This window comes from Globicephala melas, chromosome 20 (genome assembly GCF_963455315.2).
Source record: "Globicephala melas chromosome 20, mGloMel1.2, whole genome shotgun sequence".
Classification (NCBI taxonomy): Eukaryota; Metazoa; Chordata; class Mammalia; order Artiodactyla; family Delphinidae; genus Globicephala; species Globicephala melas.
In genome coordinates, this window is record NC_083333.1 from 28676807 (window position 1) to 28703317 (window position 26511).

Below are 26511 nucleotides of genomic sequence, written 5' to 3' on the forward strand. Positions count from 1 at the left end.
GGAGCTGGGGCGGGCGGGGTTTCCTGAAGATCGCACTGGAAGATTTTATAAGAGAATTTTTGTGGGTGGAGGGGACAGTAAACTTCCTGAGCCACTTGGGTCCTTCAGGAGTTTTCAGGCAAGTTTTTTTTCTCTTTTTAATATATAACTATAATATATATATGAATATATAAAAGTAACTAATGTGTGTGAGAACGGGGCTGGCTGACGGGTGTTGGGTCAGTGGGGAAGGGCCAGAGAAGCCTCTCCTTGGGCCAGCACCCCGTCCTCCACCCCGGTCCCGGGCGCAGGTGCTTGGAAGCCAGGTGGTGTGATCCTGCAGTCACGAGGTGTCTGCCGGCTGCCTCCTCTCAAAGGCCACACCTTCTGGAATCAGGAGAAGGACCACCACCTCTCCACTCCACGTGATGGCGGCAGGAGGGGTGCGCCGGCTGGGTGAAGGTGTGGGCCCTCTTCGCCGTCCTGAGGCTCTCCCCACCCCCAGCCAGTGGCTCTCCAGCTCTTGTCGCCTCTCCCGGTGTCACCCCTGTCTCCATCTAGGTGTGCAGGGCTTGTGCGGGACTTTAAGAGCCAACTGGGGTCAGAGGCCCGGGCTCGGCCAGTGGGCTTGACCCCCGTAGCTGCCCTGCCTCTTCCACCGTGCAGCCCAGCCGCGGACAACAGAGTGGAGAGCTTGCCTTTGGATTTAGTTCCCAAATCAGTCATCTCACCAGGGTGAAATTTTAATTTAAAACTTAAAAGAGACTTTTCTAACTTGCCTGGTTTGCGGTGCCTTTCTTTACCTTGGTGTGGAGAGCGTGCTCCTTGGGCAGAGGGGTGGTGAGGCTCTCGGCTGTGCTGTGGTTGGGGGACCAGCTCCATTGCCACGTGGTGGGTCTGGACGCTCTGATAAGGGGCATCCTGGCCAGGGGGCCACGTGACAGGCTGGATCCGGTTGTGCGTGGGGAGGAGAGGAAGGACAGGTCCTGGCTTGGTTACGGTAACCCTCTCCCTTGGCTCTCGCCACCGTGCAGCCCACCGTAGGCTAGGCCTCAGCCCTGGAGCCCCTGTCTTTGCCTGCAGTGGGGGAGCTGCCTCCCCGCCTGGGGGCCCAATGGCAGCCCCACGCTTCTGCTTGTTCCCCCAGGCGCTTGCCGCTGGACCTGTCTCTGCTGTCCCTGCCCTCAGCCTCCTTTGGGGTAACCTGTCCCCATGTGCATGTTGTGTGGCCCTGTCCCAAAGGTCAACCGAGGCGATCAGGGAGCCACAGAGACTGGGTGGGTCCCCAAGAGGACTGGCTTCCTTTCCCTTCCCCCCTTCGCTCGGCCTTCAGGCGCTGGAATGGAAGCAGCAGTGATGGCAGCTGGGCTCTTCTCAGATTCCAGCGCAGGTGGCCAGGTGCGTGAGGAGCTTGTCCGCCCAATTGGAGGAGTGGGTGGCTGGCCCCAGGGTTGGGATTCCTCCTGAGCCCCCTGCCCCCCACAAAAAACAAACCCCTTTAACATGTGTGAGTGGGCTCGTTCCCTCCCTCTCTCAGCAGCCAGGGCACTGCTGTCGATCAGGACTGCGGGGCCTGGAGGTTCAGGCCCAACGTGCAGTGACACTTGGGAAGGGCCCCACCTGGCAAGCCAGCCCGTGCTGCTCCTGGGCCTCGTGTGTCTTCACAAGGTCACCTGTGGGGCCGCCCCTGCAGGGGTGGAGAACTGGGGACGCAGCTGTCCTTGGTCCCTCTGCATGTGATCATGTACTTTGAAGCTGGGTTTGTCGTTTCAGTTTTGTTTCCTCCTTGGAAACCTGTGAGACTCCTCCCACCCGCACCCCTCACTCTGCCCACCTGTGCTTTCCCAGGCTGGAAGGGGAAGGCCCCTCGTGGGCACGTGGGCGGTCAGTGCTGGGCGGCCTGGGTGAGCGTAGGCAGGCGGGTCCAGGTGCGGGGAGGCAGGGGTGGCCTGGGCTGCTTGGGGAATGTCACCCCTCATCCTTTCCGGGGCATCGGGGAGGCCTGGCTGCCGCTCCTCCCTTCCAAGCTGGTGAGTTTGGATTCTAGAGCAGGGACACTGAGCCAGTGACCTGACATTTCTCAGGCAGGAGCAGAGGAGGCCTGGGCCTGGCCCTGCCGCCCCTTGCAGAGAAAAGGGTGTGGGGGTGTGGGCGGTGCCAACTGGGACCCCAGCGTTCAACAGTGAACGGGATCTCGGCAGATGGGGAGAGATGGGGGATGCCCCTTCCCGCAGGGAGCGCCTGCCCCACCCATGACACCCCAGCCAACTCCACCCTCCTGTGCCCACAGGGGGATGAGGGAGAAACCCTTTTCTCGGTTACTTCCTGCTACACTTTCCTGTGTGACTCTGTCATCCCTCAATTCACACCCTGAAGCAGCCCTCTTACTGGGCCCAGACATCCCTTTCCCATGTCAGAGGGGACTGGGGGTGGTGGGGGGGAGGGAGGGAACCCCACCTTGGAAGAGGGAGCTGCTGAGAACAGATCTGAAGGCAGAAAACTGCTTCCATGACTGCAGAGGCCTCCGTCCGGGTGCGGGGCAGCACTCCCTTGTCCCTGGGGCTTTGATTGGGGACGCGCTTGTCCCTTACAGTTGACTTGGGGGACAGCAGTGAGCCCTCTGGCCTGTTTGGGGTGACACTGAAGCAGGGCAAGGGCCAGGCCTCAAGACCCCCTGGCAAATGCCAGGCACACTTCTGCTCTATCTTCCTGGGGAGGGGTGGGGAAGGGAGGGGAATAGGGACATGACCTAGCCCTGGCGGCCCCTGGGTCTGCGCCCCTCCTGCGTCTGCAGCAGGCACTCAAGGGTAAGCCACAGAGGACAGCAAACGGGAACCTTCCCAGGTGCTGGTGGCACTGCTCCCCCCCAGGATGTGCCAGGAGCCTCCCTGCCAGCAGCAGGAGGGCTGCCACCCTTACCTTTGCTCCAAGATACACAAGGTACAGCTCGTACACAAGGAACAGCTCAAGCACAGACATGAAGCTCCCAACCTCACCAGAGTGCCCTGGACAGCCTCCCCAGATGGAAGGCAGTGCCAGTGCCAGAGAAGGCCACAGCACCGGGTCCAGCTGGGGTCAGGAGAGGGCAGACCGCTTGCAGGCCCGCCAGTCCCCGGAGCCTGGGGTCTGGCCTGTGCTGCCTCTTCCTGGCCCTGGGTCCAACACTCAGCCCTCTCGAAGCCCTGGCACCCTCAGAGAACAGCTCAACCTGTTTGGGGGCCATGGCCTAATGGTCAGGCTGCAAGAGGTCTGCCATCCGACCTGCAGCGGCCCCTGCCTCTCACTCCACCTTCCTGAGCCAGGACCAGAGAAGCTGCAAGGCCCCAAGCTTTCTCCTAAACATTTATTTATAGCTCTGCTCAGCCTGGCCCCGGGGTGGGCTCCTCGAGCCCCTCCCCAGGAGGTGCGTCCACGTGCATCTCCAGCCCCGCTGGCAGGTTTGTCATCTCACTGGGCAGGTGAGCTGTATTCGGCTGGGAGAGGCGCCCCTCGGTGGAGACGGGTCTGTCTTTCCGTTGAAGAGAAGAATGTGCGAGACAGCAGGGAGCAGACCTGGCTCTGTCTTGCTCCCACGCCCGCCAGCGGCCCAGCCCAGCTAGCGCGAAGCCCAGGGAAGTCGAGAGCAGCCCCAGTAGCCAGGCCGAGCTAGGGCATCATGCTGGGGAGGGGTGGGGGGGTGGCAAGCCCTCATACGAGCCCCTAAGTCACACTCCTTTATAATCAGTTAAAAATAAATAAGCTTTCACCAGGGGCTGAGAGCCTGCCTCTTTGGTAACGTTCCCTCTTAATACACGGACTCTTTAGGCAATATTGACACAAATAGGTGCAGGAATTTTCCCTAACACTACCCTCCCTCTTGCTGCTGCGTCCACACGTTTTAAGTGCCCTTGGAGTAGACGGTGGAGTGCTGGGGAGAAAAAAGCTAAGTACCCCCAAGAAATCAACTCGGAACCAAGAGCCACAGACCTGTGCTGTCGGTCCACTGCTGAATCCTCCATCCCAGGCTCTTACCCTTTGTCACCAGCGCTGGCTCTGGGGCCAGATGGCTTGGCTTTGAACTCCAGCTCTGCTGCTTCCTAGCTGTGTGACCTTGTGCAAATACTTTAACCTCTCTGTGCCTCGGCTTTCTCAGCTGTAGGTGGGACCAACAGTGGTCCCTGCCTCTTAATGCATGAGGATGAAGACTGGTTTGTAAGTGGAAAGCTCCTCAGCAGTGCCTGGCCGGTCAGGAACCCTCAACAGAGGCGAGGCAACATGACCACCACTTATTCTGTTTCCGCTTATTCTGTTTCTGCTTCCTCCAGGCACCCACTGAATGCTGGCACTGGAAGGGGGGTGTAGCTGGGGCTCTTAACCTGGGCAGGGGGTGGGGGTGGTCCTTGAACCTCCGGAAGTAGCTGCAAAGCATTGTGGGTGCGTAGCTTTTGATGGGAAGAAAGTCAGCACCTTTCTTAGACTCTCAAGGGGGAGCCTAACTGAGCAGCCCTAATCCAGCACCCTTTTATCGACAGATGAGGAAACTGGTCAAGAGAAGGGGGAGAGGTGCTCAGAGTCACCTGGAAGTGATCCAGCCTCCTAGCTCCAGGCCACTGTCCCTCTCTGGCCCCATGTGTAGCCAAACCCCAAGGGAACCCTTAGCCCTCTGGCTTTCAGGCAGGATTTAGCCCCTCTGGGAAGAGCAGGGACTTTGGGGGACCTTCCAGGCCAGAGGGCTTAGCTCCATGGCCTAATGGTCAGGCTGCAAGAGGTCTGCCATCCGACCTGCAGCGGCCCCTGCCTCTCACTCCACCTTCCTGAGCCAGGACCAGAGAAGCTGCAAGGCCCCAAGCTTTCTCCTAAACCTTTATTTATAGCTCTGCTCAGCCTGGCCCCGGAATGGGCTCCTCGAGCCCCTCCCCAGGAGGCGCGTCCATGTGCATCTCCAGCCCCGCTGGCAGGTTTGTCATCTCACTGGGCAGGTGAGCTGTCGTCAGGTGTCATCTCACTGGGCAGGTGAGAGTCGGCACACGTGAGCAGGGGATGGACTCGGGCCTGGAGCCAGAGCTTGGGCTGCAACTCTGTCCCTATTTCCTCTTCTGTGAAATGGGGGCAGTAACAGTATCTGATCACAGACCTGGCGCATTATCAAGCTCTCAGCAATGAAGGGTTTTCTCTCTCCTCCCTTGCATCCCGTCCCTCAGCTCCCAGGCCCTTCCTCTCTCCAGGGAAATAAAGGTATATACCAGTCATGGGCAGGAAAGGGGCCTGGCGGGCCAAGGAGGAGAGGCAAGGGGTAGTGCCTAGGCCACGACCTGCCATCCAGAGAGGAGCTACCTGAGTCGTTGCCAGCCAGCATCTGAGCGCTCTGGGACCGTGAGGGCAGCTGACCGCTGTCGCTGAGTGACTGCTGCCGGTGCACGTGGGGCCGGGACTGCTTGGCCTTATGCTTTATCCCCGAATCTGATGGAGACAGTGGAGGGGAGGGGCAGTTCTGAGACACCGGGTGGGAGCCCTGTGGGGACCCATGGGGATGGGGAGAGGGCTGCAGCGCTGCTGGTCACAGCCAGCCTCAGCTGGTGTCCTTCTCCATCTTTATTCGTGGATATGCCCCTTGTAAGCACTTCATTCACCGAAATGTCCGCCCGGCCATCTGTCTGTCCATCCATCCATCCACCCACTCACTCACTCGGATATCCACCCACAGACATCAGCCCCGTGCCAGGTGCTGGGTGAGTTCTGACTCCAGGTTTATGGTTCGGGAGGGGAGGCAACTAGAAAGGTGCCTACGTGGCGGTGAGACCCAGTGGGAAGTGACAAATGGCACACCTCAGGATGGCTAACTGGAAGGGGACATTCCAGGACACGGGTGATTCACAAAGTGGTGGGGGGCTCAGGAGAGGGTATTCTGAGTTATGAAGAAGGGGTAGGACTTGGCCTCGGTGATGCTGGGAACAGAGGCTTAGGCAGGAAGACTGGGCTGGCGTCTGAGGATAAAAGCTGGCAAGGAAAGTTGGGGCCACATCCCAGCTAGTTGGCTGAGACTGGACAGCTGTACCCCTTCTGCAAACACTGACCCGGAGGCTTTTGGAGACCTGAATGTTTGGAGTCAGGGAGGTGGAGGAAGGCAGTCAGGGCCCGGTGGCCACAAGAAGGGCCTTAAGGAGCTGGATGGACCCTGTGGGACCCAAGCAAGGAGGCTGAGGGGCCTCTGGGCCACCTGGACACTCACTGTCTTTGTTCAGGATGTCCGGCAGCCTTGTATCCATCCGTCCCTTGTAAATATGTCCGTCCAGGCCCAGGATATCCACCTCGTCGTGCTGTGGAGATGGGCGAGTGCCGCTCAGAGCTGCCCTCCCGTCCTGCCTGCCAGAGGGTGGTCCTCGCCTGAGGCCGGCACCAAACGGTGCTCAGAGCCCTTGAGGGGGCTCTGGGCGGCACCAGGGCCGAGCCACAGGGGGAAGGGGGGGCCCGTGGTGGAGGCGGTAGTGCCAGGTGGGCGGGTGGCCGGGTTGGCATTCCTCTCCCCAGGAAAGTATAAGAACCTGACACTTGGACTGGGTCTAAGAAACCTCCCCGAGGCCGAGGGCCCAGGAGGGGACTTCTGGTGGCTTTTCCAGAGGGACCTGAGAGTCTGGCGTCACGGCCGTGCCCCCCACCTTCCTGGCGATCTGGGTCTCCTCGGTGGGGTACAGGCCCTGTGCCAGGTGCTGCAGGCGGGTGCGGCGGGAGGGGTAGGTGAGGGTGTGGCTGCCCCCGCAGCTCCGGGGCGACCTCCCGTAGGTGTGATCGGCCGCATCTGGCAGCCTGCGGTGAAGACAGCGGAGTCACGGGGAGCAGGTGTGGCCGGGGACATGCCTCGAGTGGGGCGGGGGGCAGCACTCGAGCCAGGACAGGGCAGGGGGTGAGTGAGCAGGATGGCCCGGCCGGCCACCCTGAAGGCCACACACACACACACACACACACACACTCACACGTATGTGTTCACACACATACATTCACACACACATTCACACATACTCTCACACATTCATACACGTTCACACACAATCATACATCCTCATACACCTTTATACACACGTTCACACACATTCTCCCACACACAGGCCCCACCCCTCATGCACACACATAATCTCACACACACACTCTCACTCGTACAATACACATGAACAATGCTCACTCACACGTGTTCACACACATTCTCTCTCTTACACACGCACGCACACTCCCCCGCTCTGTGCCAGGCTCTCGGTGGTGGTGGGCTGTGAGTGGGCCGAGGCTCGCCGCCTGCCCCGGGGGCCCGGCCCGGCCGCCCACCGTCTGTAGCAGGGGCAGCCGAGGCACTGGGAGCGCAGCAGCTCGCGGATCATCTGGCTGCTGGCCTTGACGGAGCCCCCGAAGTGGATCTGCACCTTCTCGATGTCCATCAGCATCTTGGAGTGCAAGCTGCGCAGGCGCCCCGCGCTCCGCTCCGTCTGCCCCAGGTTGCCCCAGGGGAAGGCAGCGCTGCCCAGCTGCAGGCTGTGGGGGGGGGGCAGCAGAGGGGTGAGCCATGCCCCCGCATCCTCCCCTCAAGGAGGAGGTGGGAAGGCGTGGGGAGGAGGGCAGGAGCCCCAGAGGGTGTGAAACGCGCCCCCCACCCACTAATCCCACCCACTGGTGGACCACCGCCTCCCTCCCTCACATGCCTGGTATGAGCAGGGAGGGGGGGTCTCAGAGGCAGTGTCCCCCCAGGATGCCCAGCAGGGACCCAAAGGCAGGCGCTCTCCTCCGAGGCTCTCACGCTGGGAGGAGCTGGGAGCTCCGTCAGCACCCTCGCAGCGCCGCCCCTACTGCCCACCCCAGGCGTGAGGAGGAACCTCCACTCCTGCCCTCCAGAGGCCCCTGCAAAGCCCTGTACAGGACTCCCTCCGCTGCCCGTACTTGCGGCTCTGCTGCCGGACCTGCTCCAGTTCAAAGACCGTGTAAGGGCGGATGGACCGGTGCCCGGGCAGGCCTGGGCCCACAGGAGTCAGGGGGATGACTCTGGGCAGGGACAGAGCGAAGGGAAGGTTGGAGTGTGAGGAACCCCATCGTCCAAGCCCCCCGCCCACTCCCCACACTCCACCTGCCCGAGGAGCCTCCCCGCCCGGGCAGGGGTGGAGGGCTGAAGGCCGGGGTAGGAGCAGCCAGTGGGTACGGAGTGAACGGTGAGACAGCAGGAGCCGACAGGAGGTGGAGACAGGCCTGGGATACAGGAGACGCAGCCCCGCCGAGCCCGCCCCCATCGTGGCCACCAGCTGGGGCCACTCACTGTCCAGTCACAGGCATCTCCAGGGGACGGTCACATGAGAGGCAGTGGAAGTGTGCCAGGAGCTGCCTGTGAGGAGGCGGAACACACAGGGTAAGCGCCCTGCCCAGAGGGTCCCGAACGCGGGAGACAGAGAACCCAGCGGGCTTGGCGCTCTGTGGGCCAGGCAGGCTGGACGCTCAGTGCCCAGAGTGATGGGTCCCAGGCCACCAGACTCACCAGCTCCTAGACGTGTCCGCTTCTGGGCACACACCCAGCACCCACCTACCCTAACCCAAAGCCGGCAGGGTTCCCAAGCGCCCCAGGACTGCCCTGCGTAAGCCTCGGGAGCCCTCTGGTGGCCGGGAATGGAAATCCTGGGACTCAGGCTGCCATGGGCCAGGCCCCCCAGGAGTGCTCTCAGCTCTGGGGGCTGTGGACCCCCTCGCACCTGTGCCCAGAGAGCCTTACGCCTCCCTCCCCTCCCACTCTCAGCTGTAATGTGAACTGGCCTGAGCGAGAAGAGCTTTTCAAGCTCTAAAACTCTGTCACTCCTACTGCGGGATGGTCCCAGGCAAGATCAACCATTCCCCCTGAGCACACCTCCAGCCCGCCTGCCCTCACCCCTTCCAGGCCTCACCTCCGCATGGCGGCTGCCTCGTCCACCTGGTAGAGCGGAGAACGTTCTTTGAGCTGCAGTCGCAAGGATTTCCAGCCATCCTCCAGTGACTGCTTCACTGGGTCCAGCTCCAGGCGGTCCAGCTGTGGGTGAGGGCGGGGCCCAGGTGAGCTCTGAGGAAGCAGGTGGGGTCTGTGGCGCCTGGAGAGGAGGGCGTTGTCCCAGTCCAGGGGGCCCTGGAGCCTCCCACCCCTCACCTTGTTGTCCATCTGCACCAGGAGCCTGTCCAGCATCTTCTGCCAGTCCCCCTCCCGCCCGCTCATCTTGGCCACCAGCTCCTGCATCATGTGGTTCAGCTGCTCCGTGGTGGCGTCAAACTGGACACGGCTCACTTTGGCCGCCAGGGCACTCTTGTCGGCTTTCTGCCCGGAGAGAGGAAGAGGTCCCCCAGATGGGAGAGAGCCATGGGGGGTCCCACTCCCTGCAGTGGGAGCGCCAGCACTGAGCCCACATCCCCCATCGGACTAGCTTCCTCTCTCAGCCTTTTTTTTTTTTTTTTTTTTTTTTTTTTTTGCGGTACGCAAGCCTCTCACTGCCGCGGCCTCTCCCATTGCGGAGCACAGGCTCCGGATGCGCAGGCTCGGCGGCCATGGCTCACGGGCCCAGCCGCTCCATGGCATGTGGGATCTTCCCGAGTGGGGCACGAACCCGCGTCCCCTGCATCGGCAGGTGGACTCTCAACCAGTGCGCCACCAGGGAAGCCCCTCTCTCAGCCTTTTGAAGAACGAGCGGTGGGACCTCCCTGGGATGCAGGATGGCCCCTCGGCCTAGCCTTACCACATTGATCTCCAGCTCCAGGTGTTCCCTGTTGGCCTTTTCCTTCTGCAGCTTCTCCAGACCCTGGTACAACACCTGGGAGGCCGAGCAAGCAGGGAATAAGGAACAAGGAGGAACTGGGGCCGCGCCTCGGCCCCGCCCCCGCCCCCCTGCCCGTCCTCACTTCGATGTCCTTCTGCCTCTGCCGATGGTCCTCTATGAGGTTGCCGGTGATGATGCTGAGTTTCTCACAGTCGCCCTGTACCTGCAGGATGGCGCTCTGCACGCGGCCCAGTAGCTCTTCATCCTGCAGCAGAAGGACAAAGGCAGCCTCTCTGGGGCACCCGCAGGGGTACTGCCGCCCCTGGTAAGTCAGCCCTTAAAACATCACCCGGCAGACAGGCCGACTTCAGACCCCATTCTGGATCTCCTCAGTTGCCGCCACAATTCCCCACCTCCCCGTGGACTAGCCTTGAGGGACCTGGTCCACCGGGGTGGGTGGGCAGCAGAGGCGGTCTCAAGGCCCAGGAGTGGTGAGCTGCTCCCCTGAGATTTGGGGTGTGGGCTACAGCCTCGCCACCCACCCTGAGCTGAATCTGAATTCTGGAGTCTAAGAGGCAGGCCTCGGGGACTTGTGCTCCCTGCCCCACCAGCAGGCCTGCCCTTTGGAGGGGAAGTGGGAAGGAGTCCAGAAGACCGGCATGAAGGAGGGGTGATGAATCCTAAGGCTATGCCAGCGTCCCGAGGCATGTGAATGGCACTGCTCCACCCCTCAGCCAGCCGTGCTGTCCCCACCCACGGAGCCAGCTCTTCCCCGTGGTCCCCCATCCCCAGAGCCAGCTCTACGGCTGCCCTCGCTGCGACCCTATGGAAAGACCAGGGACTTCCGTGCGGTCGCTAAAGGGCTCCATCATGGAAAAGTGGCCCAAACATCCCTCCCCCAGGGACTCCCGGAGGGGCTCCGTGCAGGCGGGCCGTGAGCGGCCGCACCGGAGGAAAGCAGGCGGCGTCACCTGGCTCTGCTGCTTGGCCTTCTTGGAGGGCCGGGAGGCAGCCAGGCTGCTGACCATGTCCTGGAGCTGCTCGTAGCGCTGCACCAGCGTGCTGACCCGGTGGCTCAGGTCCAGGCTGCAGGCTGGGCAGGTGGCCGCAGGGTCGATCTGGCTGGGTGCCAGGGTGGTCGGGAGCTTGTGCGGGGCCGCGCTCATGCTCATGGACAGCAGCGTGGAGGACGAAGCCATCATGTTCTCGATGATCGTCCTGAGCTTGTCTAACTGGGCACGGGCGAGAGGGCGGGTGCAGGGCAGTGAGCGAGGCCCAGCTACGCCGCATCCACACAGTCGCCAGCAGCGAGTGCTTTCTGCCCTGGCCGCTGCGGTCTGGGCCGTGCTGCGGCCTCGGTGCCTCCCAGGGTGTGCAGCACATGCGAGGCACTCGACCTCCGTCCATTAAATAGTGACCAGAGCTCCCAGGGAGGGAGCTGATAAAGCCCTTGCAGGAAGGAGGCTTCTGGACCTTTCTCCAGCCAGCCCATTGGTGCAGTGTGAGAACACATCTCCTCTAGCTAAATCCTACAGAGCTGATGTCCGTTAGTCCACAAACACCCTGCCGACACACAGGCCCTGCTCCAGGCCCTGGGGACACGAAGGGTGGGCTCACACATGCTCTGTCCCCATCTAGAACGTAAATAACAATAAGAGAATGTGATTTTCTCACACCATATACAAAAATAAACTCAAAATGGATTGAAGACCTCAATGTAAGACTGGAAACCATAAAACTCCTAGAGGAAAACATAGGCAGAACACTCTTTGACATAAATCGTAGCAATACTTTTTGGATCTGTCTCCTAAGTCAAAGGAGACAAAAGCAAAAATAAACAAATGAGACCTAATTAAACTTAGAAGTTTTGGGGGACTTCCTTCGTGGTGCAGTGGTTAAGAATCCACCTGCCAATGCAGGGGACATGGGTTTGATCCCTGGTCCGGGAAGATCCCACATACCCGGAAAAACTAAGCCTGTGCACCACAACTACTGAGCCCGCATGCCACAACTACTGAAGCCTGCGTGCCTAGAGCCCGTGTTCCACAACAAAGAGAAGCCACTACAATGAGAAGCGTGCGCACCGCAACAAAGAGTAGCCCCCACTCGACACAACTAGAGAAAGCCTGCGTGCAGCAACGAAGACCCAACGCAACCAAAACTAAATAAATAATAAATAAAATAGATTCTTTTAAATAAATAAAAGCTTTTGTGCGGCAAAGGAAACCATCGACAAAAAGAAAACACAACCTATGGAATCGGAGAAAATATCTGCAAACGATATGACCCATAAGGGGTTAATATCCAAAATATATAAACAGCTCATAAACTCAATATCAAAAAAACAAACAACCTGATTAAAAAATGGGTAGAAGACCTGAACAGACATTGTTCCAAAGAAGACATACAGATGGCCAACAGGCCCATGAAAAGATGCTCAACATTGCTAATCATTACAGATGCAAATCAAAACCACAATGAGGGGCTTCCCTGGTGGCGCAGTGGTTGAGAGTCCGCCTGCCGATGCAGGGGACACGGGTTCGTGCCCCGGTCCAGGAAGATCCCACATGCCATGGAGCGGCTGGGCCCGTGAGCCATGGCCGCTGAGCCTGCGCGTCCGGAGCCTGTGCTCTGCAATGGGAGAGGCCACAACAGTGAGAGGCCCACGTACCAAAAAAAAAAAACCACAATGAGATATCACCTCACACCAGTCAGAATGGCCATCATCAAAAAGTCTACAAATAACAAATTCTAGAGAGGGTGTGGAGAAAACGGAACCCTCCTACACTGTTGGTGGGAATGTAAATTGGTGCAGCCACTATGGAGAACAGTATGGAGGTTCCTCTAAAAACTAAAAATAGAACTACCGTATGATCCGGCTATTCCACCCCTGGGTATATATTATCCGAAGAAAATGAAAACACTAATTCGAAAAGATGCATGCACCCCAATGTCCACGGAAGCACTATTTACAATAGCTAAGACATGGAAGCGACCTAAGTTTCCATCAACAGATGAACGGATAAAGAAGATGTGGTTTATATGTAAAACGGAATACTACTCGGCCATAAAAAAGAATGAAAATTTTGCCATTTGCAACCACATGGATTGACCTAGAGGTATTATCCTTAGTGAAATAAGCCAGACAGAGAAAGACAAATACTGTGTGTTGTCACTTATATGTACAATCTAAAAGATAAAACAAACTAGGAAATATAACAAAACAGAAACAGACTCAACAGATCTAGAGAACAAACTAGTGGTTACCAGTGGGGGGACGGAAGGGGGAGGGACAAGATGGGGTAGGAGATTAAGAGGTACAAACTACTATGTGTAAAACAAAAAAGCCACAAGGATATATTGTACAGCACAGGGAAATAGAACCATTATTTTATAATAACTTTAAGTGGAAAATAATCTATAAAAACAGTAAATCACTATGGTGTGCATCTGAAACTGATATAAGAGTGTAAATCAACTACACTTCAATAAAAAAAAAAAAGAGAGAGAATGTGATAAGTCTACCACTACAGGGGTCTCTCATGGCCTGGCTGGGAACAAACTCCTTCCGCTCGCCCTCCTGCTCTCTTCTGGATCCCATGGTCCCAGTTTGTCCCCACAAATGATTGGTCCCAGCTAGACACCCGACTGGCCAAAGACCTGTGACGTCTTATCCTGGCTTAGAGAGAGGGACTGCACCAACCTAAGGCCCCCTTTCTTGGAAGCGCGTAATACTGCAAGGCCTGGGGCAGCCCTTTTGGACTGTGTGTGAGAGATAAAAAAGCTGGCTGAGAGCAGAAGGGAAGAGAGACGTGCGGGTATTTGAGAGAGATGGATAAGGAAGGCGACACAGAGGCAAAGACACACACACAGAAAGACAGACAGGTGGTGGCCCTGGCCAGACTGCCCGCTTGGCCTAGAAATTCTGCTTTTCCCAATTTCCTCTACACATATGTATTTTCAGCCAGGCTCCCTTTTGCCCGAGCTCAGCAAGACTCTTGCCACCAGAAGAGCTGACACGCTTCTGAAGAGTCAAGAGGCCGAGCCTGCCCAGCAGGGAGTGGATGCCCTCCCAGGTGTGGCCCCAGGGAGCCCCGGAGGTTGTGAGCTTTGGAATGACAGATGACTCTTAAACGCACTATCTACTGCTGTCCTCCTGCTGGCCTGACAATCAGCTCTGGGTCATGAAACGGTGCAAACCACTGTCCTGACGAACTTGGAGTGGGCCCAGAACGGGGCCTCTAGCACAAAGGGACTCCTGACGTGGGACCCCTGGGTCCAGTGGCTTTGCCCATCTGATCCTTCCGTGAGCACTCAGAGGCTCTTCCTAGTCCAACGCTCCTCGCTGGGAACATTCTGGGGTGCCCAAGGATCGTAACACTCTAGACGTAAAGGCATGTACACCTGGAACTAACACAACATCGTAAATCAACTATACTCCAATTAAAAAAAAAAAGATGTAAAGGCAGACACTTTGAAGACAGTGAAAAGACAACCCACAGAACAGGAGAAAATATCTGCAAATTATATATCAGGTAAGAGTCTACTATCTCCAATGTCCACAGCCAACCCTGCGAAGGGCCCTAGTCCCTGTGGCTGGAGAGTGCGGAATCCTCACCTGATCCTGCAGGTAAAGGGAGGCTTCGGAGACCGAATGTTCCATGCTGACCTTGCCCCGTTCTTGACTCTCCCTCAGCTCCGCCAGCTCCTTCTCGATGTCAGCCACGGTGACTCTGTATGCACGAGAGATGGTCCGGCCCCACCACCGGCCCAGGGGCCTGGGCCCAGCAGTGCTGAGCCCCGGCCGTCAGGGATGGAGGAGGCAGACGGGGCTCTTTCACGTTCCCCTCCAGCTCTGTCTAAGGGGTCCAAGGCCCCGCCTGTCGTGGAGGTGGGTGCCCAGTGTGCTGGCCTGAGAGGCTTCTAGGGGGTGAGGCCTGGCACTGCACAGAGACGGCTCTGAGGGGCTCCAGCAAATGCTCCGAAGCCTCCAACTGGGGACAGAATCTAAGAGGCTTTTGGTGGTTTTTTTTTTTTGGTTCTTCTAAGCCCTGGTGCTGAGCCGTTTTAAGGACCTGGGAAACTTCCACTAGCAACTTGAACTAGATACAGACAACCCGAAGAGCAGACACAATGCGGGTCAAAGATAGTGGTCAGTTCGGGGATGAGTGAACCCCAGGCTTCTATCACCTCCGTGACTGAGAACGTGTGATGCCAGGACAGAAGCTGCATGTGGCAGGGGGATTTTACCTGAGGACATCCAGCTGCAGGCTCAGCTGGCCAGCGTTCACCTCCTTTCCTGTTTCTTGCTCTCCCTCCCCCTCCAGGATCCTGTTCACCTTCTCCAGCTACAAATCCAATGGAAGAGGAGGGTCAGGCAGGCTTGAGATCTCTGCTTTCTGAACGTACCTCTGCAGCCCCAGCAAGCCCCTCCCCCATTCCCTAATCCTTTAAAAAAAAAAAATTCCCACCACGCAGCTTGTGGGAATCTTAGTTCCCGGACCAGGGATTGAACCCTGGCCTCTAGCAGTGAAAGCGCCTAACCACTGGACCACCAGGGAGTCGCCCCCATTCCCTAATCCTATCCAACCCTCTGGCAAAGCCCAAGGTCCCTTCATAACCTCCACCCATCCATCCATCCCATGGATACAGGTAGCTAGCATTAAAAGAATGACTGAAGACCCAGCAGCCCCTCGCCATGACCGCTGGTCCCAGACAGTCCCACGAACGCGGCTCCAAGGCTGCTCCAGTGACAGTGGCTTGTATTGGAAATGGCCACATGTAATGAAAGGAGCTCAGGCCTCCTTGTTGGCCCAACTGAATCTTAATAGCTTTGAATGTCAGCTTTTAGATCCAGGAAATAAACACGTGGATACCTGAGGTGTGCTTCCTATCTGAGGAGACTGTACAGATCCAGTGAGATAATAATGAAAGTGAAAGGACTGTGTAATCTATCCAAATGCAAATGAAAGGGATTACTGGCACTTGAAGGCCAAGTAGGAGGACCCTCCCTTACTTACTTTTGCTTTTTCCTGCTGGACTTCTTTGGTCAAGGCCTTTAAGGTCTTCAGCTGTTCCTGCAGGTCAGCGGGTATGGACTTCTTGACTATGGAGAACCGAGGCCTTAGAGTCAGAAGCGTCAGATTCCCCATGGGCTCCCAATCCCAGCCCTCACAATCAAGAACAACACATATCATTTATCTGCTTTTCCTGGGGGCTGGAGAGAGGGGATGGGAAGAAAGGAGTGTCCTTTTAGGGGATAAGCGTCCTTAGCTCTAAAGAGTCCACCTAATGCTTAATATCCTAAAGGGCTGTGGGACCACTTACCCACAATTTCCACCCAACTCTAAAATCGTAATTATTCTCTGGGGCTAGAATTGTGAATGTGCAAAGGTTAAATTTAATTTTTCAACATTCTCTCTCCCTGCCCAACCCCATGAAATCACTTTCCCTTCATCCCAACATCTTCCCAGCTGCTTTCCAGAGAGTCTGGCAAAGGCATAAGAACCTGCCTCACTCCTCTCCTGAGGCTCCTTTATTCCTACCGGTTCAATCCCATCTCTTGGACTCTGAAGGCTATGGGAGAACCCAGAATGGCTAAGAATGGAAATGCTGTTTTCACGGCCTCAGGCAGAGGCCCAGGGAGAGAGAAGGATGAAACCAAGCGAGGAGGACAGCAGCCTCTCCTCTGGGCACGCAGCACCCACCCATCAGTGTCAGCAGGTACTGGATCTTCTCCAAGTCTGTTTGGCCAGCTTGTTCATCATCCAGATCCTTTACGTTCTCCTTAAGCTCCAGGTAGAGGCCGATAAGCTCTCCCAACAGACGAAATGTTTCCACTGCCATGGGGAAGCTAGGAGCCAACTTATCCAGTGAATCACGTTTCTCACCCTGAACATCACTCCTTTCTGATAAGCCTCGGTATAAATAGTCGAGGGAGCGTGTGCTCCTGAGCAAGGGGGCACCTTGGCTTGGGGAAGTCTGAACAGAAACTCCAGGTCGGACTGAGCCGCGTATTTCATTTGGGTCCAAACCCACCTCGACATACTGATCTACACCTTGGTACCCTGGGCCATGGGAGTCTGGGACAGAATGTGCCCGGTCATGCTGCTCTGGTTCAGGTGCTTCCAAATGCTGTTGATCCTGGCGTGCAGATCCCACACCCGTGCGTAATGGTTTTGGGCCACGCTGGTCTGGGCCAGGACGCATCAAACCTTGTTGATAAGTCTCTCGTGGTACCAAGCCTTCTCGGTCTATACTTGGTGATGCCAAACCTTGACTGGCTACGAGTGGTGACACCCGACCATACTGATCTCTGCCAGGAGGTGCCACACCATGCTGGTATGGGCGTGGTGATATAAAACTTCGAGGATCTGCATGGTATGTTGGAAAGCCATGAAGCTCTGTGCCTGGTGGTATCAAGCCTTGATCTGTACCAGATTGCCTCAACCAATGCTGATCTATTACAGGTTGAACCAAACCACGCTGATCGGCATGAGGCTGCATGAAACCACGTGGATAGGCACCAGATTGGACCAAGCCATGTGGATAGCCACCAGGCTGTACCAGACCAGGTGGATATGTACCAGGTGGAACCAAGCCAGGCACAGATACACCAGGTTGAAAAAAGCCATGTGAACCTGTATCAGGCTGCACCAAACCAGGCTGACCTGCACCAGGTTGGACCAAACCAGGCTGACCTGCACCAGGTTGCACCAAACCAGGCTGACCTGCACCAGGTTGCACCAAACCAGGCTGACCTGCACCAGGTTGCACCAAACCAGGCTGACCTGCAGCACCAGGCTGCACCAAACCAGGCTGACCTGCACCAGGTTGCACCAAACCAGGCTGACCTGCAGCGCCAGGCTGCACCAAACCAGGCTGACCTGCAGCGCCAGGCTGCACCAAACCAGGCTGACCTGCACTGGGTTGCACCAAACCTTGCTGATACATTCCAGGCTGGACCAAACCAGGGTGACCTGCACCAGGTTGGACCGAGGCAGGCTGACCAGCACCAGGTTGCACCAAACCAGGCTGACCTGCAGCGCCAGGCTGCACCAAACCAGGCTGACCTGCACCAGGTTGCACCAAACCAGGCTGACCTGCACCAGGTTGCACCAAACCAGGCTGACCTGCACCAGGTTGCACCAAACCAGGCTGACCTGTACCAGGTTGCACCAAACCAGGCTGACCTGCACCAGGCTGGACCAAACCAGGCTGACCTGTACCAGGTTGCACCAAACCAGGCTGACCTGTACCAGGTTGCACCAAACCAGGCTGACCTGCACCAGGTTGCACCAAACCAGGCTGACCTGTACCAGGTTGCACCAAACCAGGCTGACCTGCACCAGGCTGGACCAAACCAGGCTGACCTGCAGCACCAGGTTGCACCAAACCAGGCTGACCTGCAGCACCAGGCTGCACCAAACCAGGTTGACCTGCACCAGGTTGCACCAAACCAGGTTGACCGGCACCAGGTTGCACCAAACCAGGCTGACCTATACTGGGTTGGACCAAAGCAGGCTGACCTGCACTGGGCTGGATCGTATCATGCTGCTCTGTGCCAGGTTGTATGAAGCCAGATGTTCCCAAACTGGGCTGTACAAAACCTTGCTGATCTGCAGCAACTTGCATCAAACCAGGTGACAGCAAGCCCTGCTGATCCGTGCCAAATATTACGAATCCATGCTGATCTACCCCAAGAGGTACCAATCCATGCTGATCAGTGCCAAGTGGTCCCACACCACTCTCGTCCATGCCAGCCTGTTTTATACCATGTTGGTCTATGCCAGGAAGTATCACACCATGCTGATATGTGCCAAGTGGAACCATACCAGGCTGGTCTGTACCAGGTAGTCCCAATCCTTGCTGATCTCTGCCAGATACCAATGGTGGCACTGCATCACTCTGAGCCATGCCAGCTAGTACCAATTCCTGCTCATCCATTCCAGGCGGCGTCACCCCAAGCTGACCCACAGCGAGGGGTACCGCACCATGTGCGTAAGTGCTAGGTTGTAGCGATGCAGGCTGATTCATGCCAAGTGGTCCTAATCCATGTTGGTCTGGCCGTGCATAGACCTGACCCTGGCTAACGTGCACTCCCCCATGCTGATCTGGGGACACATGACCATGCAGAGCTCTAGGCAAGGTGGCGGAGGATACGTCCTGATAAACTGGGCCAAGGTGTGCATCTCGTTCATCTCTGCGTAGATGTGCTAAGCCGTGCTGCTCTCCAGCCCGGCGACGATCTGACTCTGCTCTCAATTGGGGACGGTGTTTGGTTAGGCCAGCTTCTTCACGGGACCTTGAGTGCTCTTCTCTACCAGGAAACCCAGTAGCAGATGCACCTTTGCTTTGTTCCCTGCCAGTAACCCCTTCAGAGGAGTATCCTATGCCACTGGTTCCCGAGGTCTCATCTGTGCCAAAACCACTGGCAGACTCTATAGCCTCGTCAACACTTGGATGCTTGGTAGAGGCCCCACTTGGAATTTTATCGTTTGATGTCATGGAACCCTGCCCTTTGCGCCTAGGAAGCCTTGTTGATGACTCTGAGACCTGGTGGAAGAGGAAGAAAGAAATCAGTGACTCTGAGTAAAAAGTACTCATTTTAAGAGTTGGAGGGAAGGAAGTGTGGGGCATCTAAGATGATTTAGAGCCCCTGGAAAAAAATACCCTCACAAAACTAAACTGGACACAAAGACCAACTTTGACATTCTTGAGGGATAGTTCTCCAGACTTCTGAGAATCTGCACGTTTGTAAATGGCATCATAATATGTAATTTCCCTCATAAAAGGCAGGGGAAAACCTGCAAAATACAAGTGGTCAACTCCAACCCTCGTTGAGTCTACAAATAAAGGACATGGATAACGTATTGAGTTTACAATATAAAGTCTACCCCATCGTTGACCCATTGCTGGTGGCAGAGTGCACGCTGCAGGGAGAGTATACCATGTATTTAAAATGCAAAGCACAAATCCAGAAATTCCCATTTTCTGTATGGACTCTCACAAAAGAACGCACCAAGATACAGGTACAGAGTCTGTGGCATTATTTACGAAAATAGATTATCAATAGGGGTATATTTACAGCACAGCCATGCTGCAGAAAATTAAGAAGCTGTTAAAAAAAAAAAAGGATGTGGATCATTCCCATTTCCAGCCCAAATGGAGTAACAGGGACTAGATTTACCTTCCGGTCTATAACAACCAAAAACGAAAAACCAAAAAGCAACAACTATGAAACAGTGGTTTTCTAGACACTGGGTATCAGCTGATGAAGGCGATAGCAATCCCTGAAAGATGGGGAAGCAAACTATGGGAGCCCTACTGTTGCCTCGGCTTACTGGCTGGCTGGTTCCCAGGCTGCAATGCAGGGATGGGGGATTGAAGTGGGGCGAGCAGACTCCCCGTGTGGGAGGCAGAGAGAAGCATTCAGGGAGACCGAGGCAGCGAGGGCTCAAAGAACATAGGATTGGGAAGAAAGCACGAGCATGTAAAGACAACAAAGCAGATCCCCAGAGGGTTCCCCCTCGGGTATTCAGCACAGAAACGACCAGCACGTACATGTGAGGAAACTCCCCAGACTGGGAAAAGAACCATCTTCACAGCTAGAGGGAACAGCACCCAGACTCTTGTGGGGCTGGGAACAGTGCCTGTTTCTACAAGCCAGTTTGCAGAAACCTGTAATTCAGGGGACAAAGGACTCAGAAAGGTGCTGCGTTGGAAGTGGAAGATAATCAGCCCTACACTGAACATGGCTATGGACCCAATAAGGAAATAACTCAAGGGACTTCCCTGGTGGCGCAGTGGTTAAGAATCCGCCCGCCACTGCAGGGGACACGGGTTCACGGGTTCGAGCCCTGGTCCGGGAAGATCCCACATGCTGCGGAGCAACTAAGCCCCTGTGCCACAACTCCTGAGCCTGCGCTCTAGAGCCCGTGAGCCACAACTACTGAGCCAGCACACCACTACTGAAGCCCGCGCACCTAGAGCCCATGCTCCGCAACAAGAGAAGCCACCGCAATGAGAAGCCTGTGCACCCCAACGAAGAGTAGCCCCTGCTCGCTGCAACTAGAGAAAGCCCTCGTGCAGCAACGAAGACCCAACGCAGCCAAAAAAAACCACAAAACAAACCTCAAAAGATATACAGTAAAAGATACAAGGGAATTAAAATAGCACACTAGAATACATTTATTTAACGCACAAGAAGACAATAACAGAGAAACAGAAAAGACATAAGACATATAGAAAACAAATAGCAAAATGGAAGTTGTAAACTCTATCAGTAATTAAGCACTCCAATCAGAAGGCAGAGATCAGCAGAATGAATTTAAAAACATGATCCAGGAGGCCCGTAGTTGCCTAAAGGGGCCTTTTCTTTTCACACCCGGAGGCACATGAGGCCCCGTCCATGGACTGGGCAGCCATGGCCACGGAGAGCACGGTAGCGAGTGCTGGCGTGCGTGTCCTGGTGCCAGGAGGGGTGCTGACCCAGTGCGTATTCACTTTGAAGAGGAAGGTGGCGCCGCAGTTAGTTGAAGTCATGTTCAATCTCGTGAAGCCCCTTTCTAAATCGCTCCACTATTCCTTGGGTCCCAAAGCAGAAGATATCCAAAGGGTGACCACAACCTAACAGGCAGTCATCCGCCTTTCCCTCGGTGGAGGCCTGCAGATAAGTTTTAATTTTTGCTTTCTACTTTGTTTAACCTGTCAGGCCACAAAGCTTTGAAGAGGAAATGTCCTTTCCTTTGAACATGCTGTTTCTGCAAGAGAGCATCTATCCTCAAGGTCCACAGACCTAGTAAAATGGCCACTGGGAGATCCTCCGATTGTTAAAAGCCCATTGCCATAGATCTAGCTGGCACCCAGACTCATTACCTTGATCACAGGGAACTGAGGAAGCTTTTTCCTCCCTTAAGCACGTTTTGACTACAATGCTAGGCCTGGGTTTTCCCGATTACGGTAAGTCTTTCATTCTTGCTGACCATTAGAAGAAGTACCAGGAGGAAGAGGAGAAGTAGAAGCAACATCATCATCGTCACCTCTGGGTGATAAAGAAAACTGCAAAGCACCGCCCTCTCGGCCATCAGAACACGCCCTTGGAAACACGTGGTCAGTGTCCTTTCACACTCAAGTCCTGGCATGGGCATCGTCCATGTTAGTTCTGAGCTCCTTTAACTGTAGCTGCTACGTGGACAGCTGCAGCCTCCTTCCTCATGTCTGGTTCTCCAAACATGGAATTTACTTTTCCGTGCTCACCACACTCCCCAACCCCGGACGCACACCCTCCCTTCCACCCTGGCTCTCCACTCAGTGATGCAGGCAGATGGCGCACCTCCCAACCGCCCTAGAGTTACCACCACCAACGCAAAAAGAAAACTGGGCTCAAGTGTGTTGTATTTTCCCAACTTGAGATCGTGGAACTCTCCTTCCAGTGCCTTCATTATGGTCTGTGCAGGCCTGCACTTCTCATTACTTGCTGTCTTGCTTCTCAAAAGTTAATATTTATACTAATTCTCATCTGCTTCTGGGGTCGTTCGTGATTATGAGCCACTGTCAGATCCCTGACACTTTCTTACCTCTGGAGAAGTAAGACTGTCTAGGGTTGCTTCTGTCGAGGCTTATTTTGAGGTCTTGCAGGTGTCTTCTGGTGGCAGCCCAAGGAAATGTGCTGCTCATTCAAAACGTAGGACAGTGCCACGTGGGTGCGCGTAAAACGCTTTGGCTTAAAAACATGCAACAGCGAAAGCAGAGGCCACCTTTCTCTAGGCCACTCTCTGTTTGCAGGCTCTTCTTCCAACTCTCTCTGATGTTGCTTTCCTCTGAAGAAGGGCCCCAAACTCGGAAAGCAGTCTGGGTGGGCTTCCCTGGTGGCGCAGTGGTTGAGAGTCCGCCTGCCGAGGCAGGGGACGCGGGTTCGTGCCCCGGTCCGGGAGGATCCCGCGTGCCGCGGAGCGGCTGGGCCCGTGGGCCACGGCCGCTGAGCCTGCGCGTCCGGAGCCTGTGCTCCGCAACGGGAGAGGCCACAGCAGTGAGAGGCCCGCGTACCGCAAAAAAAAAAAAAAAAAGAAAGAAAGTCTGGGAGACCAGAAGGGTGTCTTTTGTACCCAGATAATATTTGGTGAACCCCAGATGGCCACTTGGTGGTGCCAAAGTGTTCTTTGCTCTCTTCCCCGTGAGTCTGTACGTCCACGTGACCCTTTTTGAGTGACCCAGATACACAAAGCCAGGGGAAGAGGAATGTCAAGGCCAAAGGGCAGCTGACCCTTGTCCTTGAGGGCCGTTTGAAAATACCCACTTTATTCAGACAAAGAAAGCTTAGCCTGGTTATCCTGTGCACTGCCTTGGCACAGATGCCCGCACCCGTGGCTACAAGTCACCATCAGCAAAAGGCTTCCTGAAGAGGTTTTATTTCCAGGGTTGGTCACCTTTGTCCACCAATAGTGAAGGGACTCGTGCATTTCAGGACAGACTCTAAAGGAACTTTGAAAAGCTATGAAAGCAAATCAAAACTACGCTCTGGTACTGTTTTCAATCTAACCGATCGGCCAAACTAAGAAAAGTGGGTACCAACAGACAGAGTTGGCAGGATACTGAGAAACAGGTTCTCTCCTACATTGCTGGTGGGGGTCCAAACTGGAACCACGCCCATGAAAGGTAATTTGGCAAAAGCTAGCCAAATCACAAATGTGCATTCTGTTTCTAGGAATCGACCCTATGAGTACCTTCACTTGTGTGAGTGTCACATTAGAGCATGGTTTGTTCTAAGATTGGGGAAAAAACATAAAACATGTCCAAAATAGAAAACTTGTGAAATAAATTATAAACACCCACATAATGGAATACTGCACAGCAGTAAAAAAGGGAAAGGTTTGGGGGCCCCACCCAAGACCGCTGCCCAAGCCCCCACCCCCACCCCCGTCTCTGTTCACCATTTGTGAGGCCATCCGGCCGCCAGTAACCGCCTGCTCCAGCTCTTCCCAGGTGACCATGGTGGCTTCTTCTGCATCAGGAATCGCACGGAGCTTCCAGCTCACTATTTCCTGACAGTGAAAGACAACACGTATGTGTGAACACACACACACCAAACACACACTACAACACACACACACACACCCCGAGTTTAATCCCAGGAAGCTTCAGGAACAGAACAGAACTAACAGGATTGGGTGGGTCCTTCCAAAGCCCCAAGAAGTCACTGTCCAAGTAACCAGTGAGTCCTGAGTGGCTGGTTTCCTGTCCCATGTGGGCTCTGGATGGACAACTGAGCAAGGAGGGAAAGAATGTTCCCTCATTCCGGGGGGGGGGGCACCCCAAGAGGCAGAGGGCATATAGCACCCCACCCTGGAAGGATGCAGACAGCTGGGGTGAGAGTCTGGATGAACCCCGAGAGGGAGGGCCGGGCCGCGGGCAACCATCCTACCCCCTGGGGCCCCTGAGGGCCCTTTCCCATAGAACTGGCTGAGATTACCAGGAATTTGTCCCTTTCTCTCATTAGCTTCTCCAGTTCATCAACCCGTTGGAGGAGTTTCTGCAAGAAGAGTTCAGAGATTAAGGATCAAAGCAGCCCCTCCTGTGGCCCTTGCACACGCGCACACAGACACAAACACACACACTCTCACAAGGCAGAAGAAGAAAGGAGGTATGTGGGTCTGAGAGAGCCGAGGGTAAAGAGAAGGCTGGTAAGCCAGGCTCCCCGTGCTCTTCCCAGCCAACAAGAGGAAGGGAAGCGGAGCGTGGCAGGTGGTACCCGGGGACAGCGTGCCGCAAGCAAAAACCATGCAGGAATGGGAACATTTCTTTGGTCTGGGATGCATTTCACACAACCCACTAGTGAGACACTGCAGCACTGCTCCACGAGGCTAACCTCGCCTCTCAAGGACAAAGATGACTGGGTACTTCAAGGGCATCTGAACGACTGTGTTGCTTAAAGAGAAAAGCACCTCAAAACAACCAGAGCAAATTGCTATCATTTAAGTGGCTCCTGATACCTTCTGCAAACCTCCAGAATCTACGAATCTAAAGGTAAAACAAGCCTTTAGTCTAACCGAAGACAGCCCCAAACCTAAAAACACCACACTTTACAAAGAAAAGCTTCCCAGAGCAAAAATGAGTCCTGCTGGGGGCTGGAGGCCTTGGGATGAGGTGGGCACGTGGAATCCATGGGTTAGTCTCCTCCAGGGTCTCGGCTACCTCCTCCTTTGAGCTTTTCTTCTCTCTCAAGTCTCTTTTCTCAGCCTCTCCCTGGGCTTCCTCCTAATTGCTCCTCCTTTTTTCCCAGCTCTAATCCCCTACTCCGGTCTCATATGGGCCTGAAACAGAAGCACTGCCTAGTATCTCCTGGAACTGGCATACTTCCGGTCTCTGCTGTTCACTGGAAAATGCTTATGCTGAGGGATTTGTGCTTCTCTCTCCCAGGGAGCAAAGATCCAAGTGAGAGTGGGGCTGCCTGGGGGGCTGCAGGTAGGGGGATGGTGGTGGTGCCCCAGAACCCTCTCTGTTCCAGTCCCCCTCTTCTTGGACCAAGCTTTGTCTCTCAACACCCACCACCTTCTTTCTTTATTCTAGTTTAAAGGAAATTCGCTCAAAGAATATTGAGAAGTTGTCAGCCCCTCTCTGGGTCGGTTCAGGATGCCTGGGTGTCTGACAAGTGGTGGGTGAGCCCCCCGTGTAAACAGAAGGGACGAAGGAGGCTGCCCGGGAAGGGGCCACTCAGCTCCCCAAGGTGGGGTCCCGGCCGCCCTCACCTCCGGGTGCAACTCGGGTTGCTCCTTCGCCTTTTGCTGGGCTTCCTTCAGTATTTTCGCGTCTTCCTTGATGTCCTGGAGCAGCTCCATACCCTGAAACGTAGAGCACGGGCCGCGTGGTCCCAGGCCGCAAGCAGGCCTGGGCCCTACCACGCCCGCGTCTGCCGGCTCCGGCCTCCTCCCCCAGGTGCGCCTCCGGGGCTCAGCTCCAGGGGGCGCTGCAGAGCGGCCGGGGCGGCGGGAGGGGCGGACAGCCCTCGCGCCCACCTTGGGTACCGGCTCGCCGTCCTTCCGGACTTTCGTCGACCCTACTTGTGCTTTCCCCTCCGTAAGCAAGGGCAGATCCTTCATTTCCAGCCAGTCCCGGGCGTCCAGCCCGCCGGCCTGGGACGGGAAGTTTTGCACGATGGCCTGCACCTGGCCCCCCATGGTCTCGAGCTGCAGGCTGAGGTCCTGGACCTGCCCGCCCAGGTCCTCCACCTGGCTCTCCAGCGCCTGCAGCTGTGCCCTGCTGCTCGAGACCCGCGGGGACTCGAACAAGCGACTCTGCTCGAGCATCGGGGACGGGAAGTCGATCCGAGTATCCTGCAGGTTGAGATTCTTGAGCATGGCCACGATGAGCGTGTGCAGGGCCGTGAAGTTGACGGCGCCCACCTCTGGGGTGCCGATGGCGAGATCGGCCAGCTCCCGGAGGGAGACCGAGGGGGCCGCCGTCGTCCCGGGCGGCATCGTGCGCCTTCTCCGGCGGCCCTGCCCCCCTCACGGCTTGTCGCGTTTCTGGGGCCTTTCCGGGCCCCTGCGAGGCCCCGGGGCACCCCCGCCCCTGGGTCCGGCCGCGCCAGGCAGCAGTCGCAGTCTGGAGCCTGCCTAGGGGACGGAGAGGAAGCGCCTGGCCCTCGGGCTTCCCACTCCTCGCTCCCGGGAAACGGGGGTCCGGGCACCGCTGAGCCCCCGCCGTCAGCCCGCCACCGTCCGATCTTCGGTCTCCGAGCTCCAGCCCTGGAGTGCTGCCTTGGCGGCTGGCCGACGTTTAGAACTGGGCGCGCGGCCCCGTTCGCTGCTCG

At 56.2% G+C, this 26511-nt stretch overlaps 1 protein-coding gene across 3 annotated transcripts; it reads right to left on the reverse strand.

Moving 5' to 3' along the window:
• Nucleotides 1–52: 52 nt before the first annotated feature.
• Nucleotides 53–26397, reverse strand: QRICH2 (glutamine rich 2). 3 transcript variants are annotated; one of them, XM_060290838.1, is made up of 21 exons: nt 25715–26397; nt 25448–25540; nt 24172–24231; nt 23633–23743; nt 17741–19256; nt 16409–17524; nt 15722–15807; nt 14952–15049; nt 14320–14434; nt 10673–10933; nt 9844–9966; nt 9681–9755; nt 9101–9265; nt 8865–8986; nt 8249–8314; nt 7879–7980; nt 7273–7476; nt 6615–6762; nt 6188–6275; nt 5293–5418; nt 53–924 (listed from the first exon to the last, which is right to left on the reverse strand). In XM_060290838.1, exons 1-21 carry the CDS (start codon nt 26174–26176, stop codon nt 779–781), a joined length of 5283 nt encoding a protein of 1760 aa, XP_060146821.1. In that variant the 5' UTR covers nt 26177–26397; the 3' UTR covers nt 53–778. The 3 variants fall into 3 exon arrangements, with proteins under 3 accessions (XP_060146821.1, XP_060146822.1, XP_060146820.1); XM_060290839.2 differs by lacking the exon at nt 53–924 and adding an exon at nt 3359–5054; XM_060290837.1 differs by lacking the exon at nt 53–924 and having other exon boundaries at nt 4919–5418; nt 8865–9265.
• Between the last annotated feature and the right edge of the window lie 114 nt (nt 26398–26511).

Coding starts and splice junctions, on each gene's coding strand:
- QRICH2 (XM_060290837.1), bottom strand. CDS start 26,176: ATGCCGCCCGGGACGACGGCGGCCCCCTCGGTCTCCCTCCGGGAGCTG. Junction 19,257..23,632: donor GCCGGATGGCCTCACAAATG/GTGAACAGAGAC, acceptor CTCTTCCACCAG/GTCTCAGAGTCATCAACAAG. Junction 7,981..8,248: donor GAGATGCCTGTGACTGGACA/GTGAGTGGCCCC, acceptor GTCCCTGCCCAG/AGTCATCCCCCTGACTCCTG.